The sequence below is a fragment of the Sander lucioperca genome, chromosome 18, assembly GCF_008315115.2.
Source record: "Sander lucioperca isolate FBNREF2018 chromosome 18, SLUC_FBN_1.2, whole genome shotgun sequence".
NCBI lineage: Eukaryota > Metazoa > Chordata > Actinopteri > Perciformes > Percidae > Sander > Sander lucioperca.
Window position 1 is genome coordinate 8,100,809 of NC_050190.1, and position 12,105 is coordinate 8,112,913.

The 12,105-nt window shown below is 39.9% G+C and overlaps 1 protein-coding gene across 3 annotated transcripts in view; it reads left to right on the forward strand.

The window, feature by feature from the left end:
* The window catches only part of paplna (papilin a, proteoglycan-like sulfated glycoprotein), a 35,563-nt gene that overhangs the window by 10,209 nt on the left and 13,249 nt on the right, over window positions 1-12,105 (forward strand). For 2 of the 3 annotated variants that reach the window (XM_031309690.2, XM_035994568.1), the window contains exons 7-15: window positions 2,294-2,417; window positions 2,612-2,692; window positions 3,065-3,237; window positions 4,367-4,490; window positions 4,616-4,742; window positions 4,900-4,965; window positions 7,989-8,193; window positions 8,984-9,160; window positions 9,780-9,930. In XM_031309690.2, coding sequence (XP_031165550.1) covers window positions 2,294-2,417; window positions 2,612-2,692; window positions 3,065-3,237; window positions 4,367-4,490; window positions 4,616-4,742; window positions 4,900-4,965; window positions 7,989-8,193; window positions 8,984-9,160; window positions 9,780-9,930 — 1,228 coding nt within the window. The remainder of the gene's footprint in view (window positions 1-2,293; window positions 2,418-2,611; window positions 2,693-3,064; window positions 3,238-4,366; window positions 4,491-4,615; window positions 4,743-4,899; window positions 4,966-7,988; window positions 8,194-8,983; window positions 9,161-9,779; window positions 9,931-12,105) is intronic. The other variant, XM_031309691.2, reaches the window with a different exon arrangement.

Sequence of the window (12,105 nt, forward strand, 5' to 3'; positions counted from 1 at the left end):
TTTATTTTAAAAGCTTAATATTGTATGTATAAAGGCTTTAGGCTGCCCTACACGTTATTGTAGGCCCAGTTTAATATGCAACTCAATTTTGAGGGGGTCCTTGGCCTAAAAAAACATTAAAGACCCCTGGTTTACAGCATCACTCCATTAATCAGAGTAGGCACAGTGAGTGGAGCTGAGCCGCAGGGTGAAAGATTAGTTTCACTATGTGGTAAAATCAAACTCTTGCTCTGCTCTCATTCTGTTCTCATGTAATTATCGCAGCAACCTTTTTCTCACGAAACCTTTTTCTGACGTTCTAATCACCTCCTCTGTGGGGACACTCTGTTCTCCTGTCTTATCTCACGTCTTTATTCTCTACTATGTCTTTACTTTAGAAACCTTCACTTATTTAACCTCCACTTTCAGATTTTTGTTGCGTGGTTGCGAGATTGCGACTTTCACAGAAACATTGTGTTCCCACAGGTCTACCCGTCTCTTAACGCCTTGTTAAACCAGCTCTTATATTGGTTTGGTTTGGCCACTGAAACCAGCAATTCTGTGACTGGACTTTTGCCTTTCTGAGGGTTTATGTAGTAAAGTTGACTTAGCACATTTTGTATATGCAAATGTTATTTTTGTGTTGATAATCCATTACTCTGTTGAAAAAAAAGATATTGTAAACGGGTGAACTTATTTTTTTTAAGATTATCTTTTTGGGCTTTTCTGCCTTTATTTGATAGGACAGCTAGTTGAGAAAGGGGAGAGAGAGGGGGAAGACATGCAGGAAATTGTCTAAGGTCGGACTCAAACCCTGGACCTCTGCATCGAAGCATAAGCCTCTCAGTATATGTGCACCTGCTCTACCCACTGAGCCAACCCGGCCACAAATGGGTGAACTCTTGTATGTAATGGTGAATTATAGAAAATCATTGCATTTCCCTACTGTGTATATTATCATTACAATACCTAAAATGGTACTGCTGTTGTATTTTTAAAGACCAATATCAATACCAATATGTTAGGCTGAACATTTGAACATTTTCAGGCTATTACTGTAATTCAATATAGTCATGCACACAGCACTTTTAGTATTTCTCAAAATGTTTACATTGCTAGGATTGAATCACTAAAAGTCTCCAATACATCTCTGTTATCTTTATTTATTTATAAATCTTTTTTTTTTGATTTTTCAACATACTTATCTACTTATCACAACACAAATCACAGTAATTAACACCACAGTGGAAAAAATACACTAAGCTCTACATACAAACAGATTACCATACATATAAAACCACAATCCAAAGACAACACACATCGCAGGAAATCAAAAAAAGAATAATTGAAACCTAAAAAATAAAAAGGGTGGGGTGGGTGGGTTTCATGGAATCTGTGTTTACTGCTTGGATACAATCGTTTGTTCGAAATAAGAGAGGAAGTTTTTTCCAGACTCTTAAGAATTTTTGCCCTAGAGCCCCTTGTAGAGTTTTTCAAGCTTGAGATGTGCCGTAACACTTTCTGTCCACTTAGAGTGTGATTGCGGTTTGACATATTTCCAGTGGGTCAACACTAACCGCCGTGCCAATAATGACAGAAAGGCCAATGTATCACACTGCACACCTGGGAGAGCCAGCTCTGTTGTCTTTGACTGTAGAGGATTGAAAGACAAATTCAATCCTCAAGAGACACATCTTCATTCAGTCTTCATTAATTCATAGGTGTGTTTTGGGCGTAACTTGCAATAAACCAATCAGAGTGTCATCTCCCATTCCCTTTAAAAGCCAGGCGTGTTTGGACCTTGGCGCATTGCTATTATGATGGAGGATTTGCACCGTAATAATTTTATTTGTAATCTTTTGCATGTTTGTGTGCTGCTGGCTTACCCTGTGTGTGTAACAAGCATAGTGTGCGTGCGCTGTGCACGAGCCTAGGCGCATTTTACTAATTCACTGTTAAAATAACAATTAAATGCTAAGCTATTGACTTTAGACCAGGTTTTTGTTGGTCAATGGCGCGATCACTTTCCGCTGCCTCAAGATAGCAATACGCCCAGAATGCACCTGAACACACCTCCCTGTAAGACCAGCACACCCATGGGCGCACAGATGGGCGCAGGTGCATTTGCTATTTAAACGACGTGGGCGCTGGACGGGAAACTTAAAGACACTTGCGTCGGGCTTTGCACTGCGCTGCGCCAGGTGCAAGATAGGGCCCTATAACCGGTAAAGGTTTTGCAAACTGCAGCAGACAACATAAATGACACGGACTTTTCTTTGCACATGAAATATTTCCCTACTTTTTCCTTCCTCAGCGTCTGGGCTGTGACAACGTATTGGAGTCTGCGCAGCAGGAAGACCCCTGCCTGCAGTGTGGGGGGAACGGACAGTCCTGCTACCAAGTCAAGAACAGCTTCTCTGTACGCGGCCTTCCAACTGGTACGCTGCACTTTTTTGCCTTGGGAACACAGTTACAGATGTTTTCTTCATTGTCACATCAGCAAATTAATTCCCTCTCGCTGAGGTCCTAGGAAGCTCTGAGAGAAACGTCACAAGTAGATTTCTTATGTCTGAGTTTGCAGCATCTTGTAGTTTGTATGTGTGAAAGGAGTTATGTTTCATTTTCAACTCAGGCTACAACCAGATGTTCATCATCCCTGTTGGAGCCACCACCATTAGCATCAGAGAAACAGTGGCCACACGCAACTACCTTGGTGAGTTTTTTTTTTTAGAAAACAAACTATTAAAGGATCAGCAGGGCTACACGGAATCTGCGGAAGCACAATTCCACAGACTTCTCTGCAGATTTTCCCCAATCTTCAAATGATTTTCAGTAGATTTTCGGCAGATTTTAAACAAATTAAAAAATATTCACAATGTTAACACATCTCCACCCCAAGCAGCAAAACAGCCAGTCAACTAAATTCCGCAGAGCGCTGAAAACTGTAAAAAAAAAAAAAAAAAAATCCCCAGGTTCCATTTGGGCCTGAGGATCAGAAGAAATAGTTTACGGCTTGTTTGTTATTCCGTAGTATGTTTGATTGTATTCTGGACATACAATGACTGTATCCTCTGTGCACGGCCAGCTATCAAGAACCTGCGTGGTGAGTACTACCTCAATGGCCACTGGGTAATTGAGTTTTCCAGGGCGACACCCATTGCTGGAACTATGCTGTACTACCAGCGAGGAGCTGAGGGAGACAACGTCCCAGAAACCATCATCGGCCGCGGCCCCACCACCGAGCCCCTTGTTGTTGAGGTAAGATTGAACATACACTGAGACAGCGTTGGTCTTTCAAACTGTACTTCAAATATTTAACTCCAAATCTGTCCTTAACCACATATAATCAATATGTTTTATAATAACAAGGGATCAAATGACCTTGTAAAAAGAACTGTGCAGTTCCCCTCAGCTCTGCAGAGCCTTATACTCATTGTTTGGGTTCACTCTCAGTGTTTAAATAGCATACCTGTAGTTTCCGCCCACAGCAGGCAGCTGTTGTCAGCAAAAGAAGTTTTAAAAACCACCGTACGCTACCTGCACAGCACCAAGCAGAATGCAGACAAAGTTAGCACCTAGCTGTGAACATAGAGGCGCATTTAGCAGCTAAAGAGCCAGATAGTCCTGTAAGGTTTACAAGTTCATTCATTTACTAAAAATTACAATGTTTATACAGTTGCCTATAAAAAATATTTGTGTTCAAACAGATATTATTTACATATGTGCTTGTTTAATTATATTACATCAGCAGTTCTCCGGGAGTAATCTTTCCTCACATTTTCCTCAGTGAGTGAGAAACCGGGAAGTGTTGTGGAGCTGATGAAGTGTGGAGAACAGTCCTGCTTAAGAAAGTTATCCGTCTCCATCCAGCTGTTTCTTCTCATTAAAAGTGATCCAACCACCACATATTGAACACTCACGTTACATTTCCCTCAGGAGTTGGTGGAGAGCAGGCAACAGGCAACTAAAAATCCAAACGACACATCCTTTATTGTGCACATAAAGGTGTTTTAGGTTATTTTATTGCAGTCTAGTTATTATATTATAAGTTATCCTGCTGACAAGGGACACATTTTAGAAACATTTGCAAAACATTAAGATTTAACCTCTAAGGACCATGAATATACACAGCACACTTCAGGGAAAACTGACCGTAAAACAGCGGTCAAGAAGAATTTTTCACGGCATTAATGGAGTTAGAGGAAAGGTAGTCTCCCATTGCCAGACCTATCTCCACAGCGCTGCGGAGGAAAGGTCAGGGAATCAGAAAATCTGGAAGGATTTCTCCTCCAAGGACCAGGAATCTTGACTAGCAAAAGAATATGAGTGAATGATCTCAATCTTTGTAAATGGAGTTTAATCTTTATATCCAACCCTGTCCTCTCAGCTGATCAGCCAGGAGCCCAACCAAGGAGTGGAGTATGAATTTTATCTTCCCAATGGACGCTCCAGAGAGGGCTACTACTGGAGCTTTGGATCCTGGTCTACCTGCAGCAGAGAGTGCGGATCAGGTCAGAGTCTCTGAAAAACACAGACAATAATTTAAAACACGCCTGAATGCAGACCTATACAGTATTTCTCATCCTGGTTCTTGGAAAATGATACAAGTCAGTTGTCCTTCTCCTCCTTCCATTAGGCTACCAGTCTCGTTTGGTCTTCTGCACCATTGATAACGAGGCCTACCCCGACTATCTCTGTGCATCTCTGCCCAGGCCACAGACCAACCGGACATGCAACCCCCATGTTTGCCCACAGATCCGCAGGTAAATTACACTAAAATTTCACTGGGAAAAGTGTGACATTTCATTTTTGTTCCATTGTAAGTGTTACTTTTTTGTTTGTGCTCATAAAAGTGCAAAAACTAAGCTTTGAAAACAGCTTTTTGACTGTCGTTGGTGTGTTATCATGACTGTCTGAAAGGATGGCGTACCTGTATCCACCACAGTTGTGGAGATCCTCTGAAAGATCCAGGGCCTATTTGTTCAGGTAACCCGGGGTCTGTGGTCGTAGTCTTAGAGTTTTAGTTTTAGTTGACTGCAAACACGGGGGGAGATCTAAATCATTTTCTATGATTTCCTGAGCATGCACAGTCGATTTTAGTAATGTATTAGCCATCCTATCGTTCACGTTGACACCCGGAAAACGAAAAATCTTAATGTCAATGTCAATTTCATTTGTATAGCATCTTTCATTACACCTAAACCCAAAGTGCTTTACATTAAAAACAGCATACACATAAGTGTTAATAGAAATAGGAATACACAAGACAATCAAGAAACGCAAACAAGACATAAAAGTGTGATCAGACACACACACACACACACACACACACACACACACACACACACACACACACACGCACTCTCTCACACACTGTAATTAAACAAATGCCTGAGAAAACAAAAAGGTTTTGAGTTTGCTTTTGAATGTGGACACGCCAAAAATGTATTCAGAAGTAAGTCATACATTTGGACTAAAATGTCCGTCTGAAAACTCTCCCCCTTAATATGTGTTTGACTCTGTAGCATCTGTGTTTAGTGCTAAGCCTGTTCCTCCATGTGGGGTGAGAACGAAGCCAGCAGTCCAGCTCAGAGATCTCCTTTCAAACTTTTAATGATCCTCATTTGTCTTGGACACACTTAACGTCGCTCTCCATGGAGACCGAGCTGTGATTTAAAGCCAGATTTCCATCAAAGCCCCCCCCCCCCCCCTCTTTCTTTAACCTCCCAACCTGTGGCCCTGAGCTGGGCTGCTGCCTGATTGCTTTAGCAAACTGTAAAACTCTCTGTCCCCGTGCATTAGTGCAGCTGCTGTGTTGTGAGGTGTGCGTTAAAAGGTTATAGGTCGTCATGCAGGGGGGTGTTGGGGATTGTGTACATCTGAATGGCAGTGGGTGTGGTAGTAAATAGCCGGGTCTTCAGTCAGTGACTCTGTGGTATTTCCTGCTCCTTTTCTTTGATGCTGCTGCTGCTCAGAAACCTGAGATGTTTATGAAGATCGCGGTGACGCTAACTGCTCCCTCATTATCCCTCAATTGAAAGATATAGACCAGAAACAGTTAAAAAAACCCTCGTTTTTTACATATCTTCTTAAATTCACATTTCTTAAGGGTATTTGCATACAGTATAACTAACCCCCATGTGTTGCTTATCAAAATGTTCAACAAACTCAGCTTTCTGTATAGTGATGCCCAAATTTGTCGAATATGTAGAGAGATAATTTGGCCCTAAAGCTGAGAAGTTGGTGTTCGCTTTTTTGGAATTCCTCAAATCTCGTGAAAAAAAAAACAACTTTACTTAAAGTATGTCAATGAATTGTTTTGGTGCTTGAAATATCCAAAGTCTTTGCTTCACAAAAGTAGTGCAATATATTAATAAATGAGTAAATGTATAATAAACGTCTGAAATAAAATATTGTAATATTGCTTTTTTTCATGCTTTTGGCATTTCTGCCTTTATTTGATAAGAAAACTGAGATTTGAAAGGGGAGAGAGAGGGGGAAAACCGTCACGGGTCAGATTCGAACCCTGGACCTTCTGCGTCGAGGAATAAACCTCTGCACACGTGCACCCGCGCTACCAACTGAGCTAACCGGCCACGTAATATCGCTTTTTGAGTAGAAGCATTGTCTGTTGTTCAAACACCGGAGCGTCCTTCATCCTCAGAGGGTTAATGTTCATGTCTCTGACTTGTATATGTGTGTTGAAGTTGAGGCAGAGATAAAATGTGAGCTTGCTGGTCATAGTTTTTTTGTTTTTAGACGTGCTTGTCAGTCTTTGTAATTAATGCTTCCCAATAATCAGTGTCTGTTCACACTAACCAGGAGGTGAAGAATCCTTTCTGTGCTTCAGCTGAGGGAGACTGGTGGCTGGTTTCTCCAAAAGGATGTGTTGTTTTTAACATAATCATCTCTATTAGATTAGTAGGCTGTTTAGTAGCTCTGTTAAAACAATGCATCCTTTTATACGCTTGCATTTCTCTAGAATGGTTTCATTCCAAAACACTGATATGAATCTGAACTAAAAACTGGTTATTGAAGGCAAGTATTCAATTACTGCATGGACTATTAGTCGATTTGTTGATAGACGGAAAATACATCAACACAAATGTGTCGTTTAAAGTTGTTTATTAAGAAAGAAATGCCAAAAATGATCCGGTTCCAGCTTCTTACGTTTTAGGAGTTGCTGCTTCTCTCTGTGTAATATGATTGAAAATGAAATGTCTTTAGGTTTTGCTCTGTTGGTCAGACAAAACAAGCAAGAAATCTGTCAAATGGGAAATTTTTATGGACATTTTCCCCTACAATTTGATATTACATAGGTGAGTAATAAAACAAATAGAAAGTTATTATTTGCATATATTCAATACAGACTTTTACTTTAAATAGTAACTTCACACCAGGCTAAAATAAAACTTCTCTGATAAAAAAAACTGAGCATCACTGCTGTGTGTGGTTGGCTGTATGCTCTGTTGTACCTGTAATCACACTAAACAGACATGTCATGACATCCTGGTGTACACTACTAAGACCTTAAACCACTGGATGTCAGTCCAGTTTTTCAAGGGCTGTTTCAAGTTGCTCCTTCCCTTCCCCTCAGTGGCTTTGTCGCTTTTCAGGCCGCCACTGTAAATAAGAACTTGTTCTTAATGAATTGCCTGTAAAAAATAAAGCTTTTTAATGCTGCACTTTGCAAAGAATTAAAAAAAAATGTCAACGTTCACATGTCACAGACTAGAAATACGAAGTGGGCCTGAGATGTTTTGGATTTCCCAGATTTTAAAATGCCCATCACTCCCCACATTGTATTGATGCTGTCCAGAAATATTTGCCTCTCTGAGAAAGATAAAAAATTAAATATTGTCTCTTGTCCCTTTGTCCTTTTGACCAGACAATTTAAAAAAAAAACTTTTGGCATGAAACTGTCTTCATTTTCTCTGCACTGCATTCCTACATCTCCTGACTTCTGTTTCCTGTCTCTCCTCTCCTCTCCTCACGCTGGCTTTCCCCAGCTGGAAAACCGGCGAGTGGAACACCTGCTCAGTTACCTGTGGTGGAGGCTCTCAGGTGCGCAGCGTGCAGTGTGTCTCCCATGATGCCGCTGGGCCCCGCGTGGTGGAGGATGCCATTTGTGCCGCCTACGCTGAGGCACCGCCCTCTCTGCAGACCTGCAACATGCAACAGTGTGCAGAGTATCAAGTGACTAGATGGAGCGCGGTGAGTGAACCGGTGAAACTGATTCAAATGAAAGCAAACAAACAATTTGGGCCACAAACAAGATTTTTTTTAGATGAATTGCCTGTATTTCTACAACAATACTACATGTATTAACATATAAACACATATTAACATTTAGCTTAGTATGACTAGCTTGACTGTATCCAACACAAGTGAAGTCAAGATAAGTGAAAAACAAATTATATAGAAAAATGTAGCTGATAATAAAATGGGTCATACGAGACAAGCAATGAGATGTGTGACTTTGCTACTAGCTTTTTTTTTTACCTTAAAAAAGGATTGTAAAGATTATTAAACCGGTCAAAAATCTTCTTCAAGCAGCAGACTACATATCCTTCACTTTAGCGCAAAGAAGAACTTGAAAATATCTTCAAAACAGTGGTAAGAGTGTGTTTTTTAAAAGTTTGTGTTGTATTTATCTATGAAGAAGAACAGATGCTTAGCTCTGTGACTGAATAATCATCAATGTTTACATGTAAAGCCAAGATTACATGAGAAGCCCAAACTGAAGCTAGAAAAGTCCGATACTGTAAGCCTAAAACACACACTAGATGCAACATATTTTAATAATAAGTGCATTGGATAAAACAACAGACTCTTAAGGAACACAAGCTGCAGAGTTTAGTCCAGATTTGTCTTTTTACATAATGTATGCTCTGTTTTTTTTCTTTTCTTGCACTTAATTTAAATCATATCAAACAGTATCACTTTAAGGCCTCAACATTAAAGAGTAATGGGTGTTATAGAATGTGTGCTGTTGTGTTCACAGTGCTCAGTGACCTGTGGTTCAGGCGAACAGACCAGGGAAGTCACCTGTGTTGGTTCAGCAGGAATGAGGCTGGAGGAAACATCCTGCAGCGCCCTGCTCCGCCCGACTGCCGTCCGACCCTGTGAGATGGCCGCCTGCCTGAGACAGATCAGCTGGCACGTCGGAGACTGGGGGCTGGTGAGCGGGGATAGGGAACAGCAAGCAAAAACAATACAGGGACACTCATGTGCAGTTACTAGAGTTGTTCCGATACCAATGTTGTTTCCGATACTGCCTAAAATGCTGGTATCAGTGTCAGCGAGTATGCCAGTCTATGCACCGATCCGATACCACATAATAATTGTGCCCTGAAAAAAATCTACCTCAGAGTAGTTTATTTATGTTCATTATCCGTTATGACTGACTGTCTAATTAGATAATAAAAGAAAGTTCTATGGCATTCAGTCTCCGTAATCTCTGTATGTATTTCTTCATGTTTTACAAAGGCTATAATCTAAACCAGACCATAAAACAATGATAGCAAAAAAAAAAGCATTTTATATATATATATATATATATATATATATATATATATATATATATATATATATATATATATATATATATATTATTATTATTTTTTTTTTTTTTTCAACGCACTAGTATCGGATTGGTACTCGGTATCGGCCGATATTCAAGTTCAGGTATCGGAATCGGAACATCTCTAGCAGTTATTGTGGCTGAATGTGAGGTCATCATTTCTGTCTCTCAGTTGGACAGTTTTCATTGGTTCTAATCTCTCTCGGTTTTCCCTCAGTGCTCTAAGAGCTGTGGCTCCGGCTCCCGAGAGCGGCAGGTGATCTGCTCAGACCAAGAGAGGAACCTGTACCCTGTGAGCCAATGTAACGCCCACCCCAAACCCTCCACCATGGAGCGCTGCAACACCCAGTCCTGCTACAGCCCACAGGGTGAGTGCATGCAACACTGGCTCCTAAACTAGGCTTCTTGCTCCTGCAACATGCATTGACTTTTTTATATACTGTATTGCAAGATTGCACACATTGCTTACATAATTTTGCATTTTTGCAATGTTATGTGTAAATATTTTACCTGTTTTTTCCGAATAATGTACTTCATATTGCATTTCAATCAGAATCACAATCATAATCAGAATACTTTATTGATTTCTTCAGGGAAATTGTTAAGTTGCAGTTGCTCAGTCAAATATAAGTAAGAACAACTTGTGTATAAAGTAACATAGCTGAAAAGTTAAGTAAAAGTAAAGTAAGATAAAGTTAAAAAGATTATGTTCCTATAGTATACAATGGATGGTACAAATGCTATTGTAATACAGCTTAAAAAAACAATTTCACTGCTTTACACACCAGCTTCCTGCAGGTCTATCTAGAAAAATCACACACAGGAATTCAGGTTTTATGTTTGTAAATGATTTCTGGACTAAAGAATACATGACTGAATCAACAACAACCAGTTAGCATGACAGAAAATCCCAACACGTTATCATAATTTCTGTCACTGTCAGCCCTCACCAACTTTATTAATAATAAAAAAGTGATCATAATTTAAAATGAAGAACATTTGCATTTCATTTTGACCAGAATACAAAAAGCCTTAAATGTCGATGTTAGTCATTTTGTTAGCATTGTCTTGTGTTTTGGATTTACATTTCAAATATTCAGGGAAGATTGTCACAGAAGTGGAATACATGCAGTAAATGCCACTGTTAACTGCACAGTAGTTCTTTGTTGGATTTTACACCTATCCAAGAACAACTTCATGGATAAGTGTTTATTTAGCCTTTAAATTCTATATTATGTTATAAAAAAAAAAAAAGAGCAGAAAGATGGAGGATGAGTGGCACATCAAGGTGGCTCAAAGGGAGGAAGAAACAGAGATCCTCAAACAGCACAACACTGACCTCAGCCTCAGCCTCCAGGAGCTGCAAAGAAAGAGCAGAGAGATGGAGGAAAGGTGGCACAACAGAGAGGCCCAAATGGAGAAAGAAATGAAGATCCTCACACAGCACAACACCGACCTCAGCCTCAGCCTCCAGGAGCTGCAGAAAAAGAGCAGAGAGATGGAGGATAAGTGGCACATCAAGGTGGCTCAAAGGGAAGAAGAAATAGAGATCCTCACACAACACAACACTGACCTCTAGGTTCTTCAAGTCAGCCTCCAGGAGCTCACCCAGAAAACGAGGAGGCGAAGCTGAAAAGACAGGAAAAGAAGGCAGAAAAGGAGGAATTAAAAAGACAGAAGAAAGAAAAGGAGGAGATGGAGAAAAGAAACAAGAAAGAGAGGAAGGAGGAATCAAAGAGAGAGAAGAAAGAGAAAAAGGAAAATGAGAAGAGAGAGAAGGAGGATTTGAAAAGACTGAAAAAAGAAAATGAGGCGAAAAAAAAAGCACAAGACGAGGAAGAGGAGAGAGAAGTAACATCCTTTCTTTCCTCCTCCCCTTCTTGTCTTCACTCCTATTCCCCCAGCCCCTTTCCCCACCTTCTACCCTCTACCACCAGACTTTACTCCTCTAAAATCAGGGCTAAAGTCTTGTGTGAACTGGGCATTATCTTCTCCCATCTATCTCCCATCCATCCTCTCTCCCTTTTTTTTAACTGAAGAACTAAAGAAGTGTAGGGTGATCCGGTTTTCATGACACAACAGAAAAATTATTGAAATAAAACAACAAAAAATTGAAAAAATTACCCTTATCTGTCTATTTGTCTTTTAAAAATAGGATGTTTTTAAACTAACACAATCATCTTGAAAACTCGACAGCAAAGGTTTTATATATTTACCTTTTTTAATTTCTGTAAACTAAAGCTGGTCTCTCATTTTCAACTTAACACTATATGAAGTGGTTCTGGAGTCTGAAGGCTTTAATGCAGCTGATACCTTTCATACAGCAGGGACATTCTGCCCTCCGTTAAATACACTTTAGACTTTGGAATAGTTCAGCTTGTCAATGAGAAGATATATATATTTAAGAATTATGTATTTAACTGAAATCTTTTGTCAAGATAAATCTTTTTGAATTTTAACTTTGATTCCATGATTGAAAGGTTAAACATTTCAATGAATAAAACGCCAACAATAAAAAGCACTCAGGGCTGCAAAATACTAAC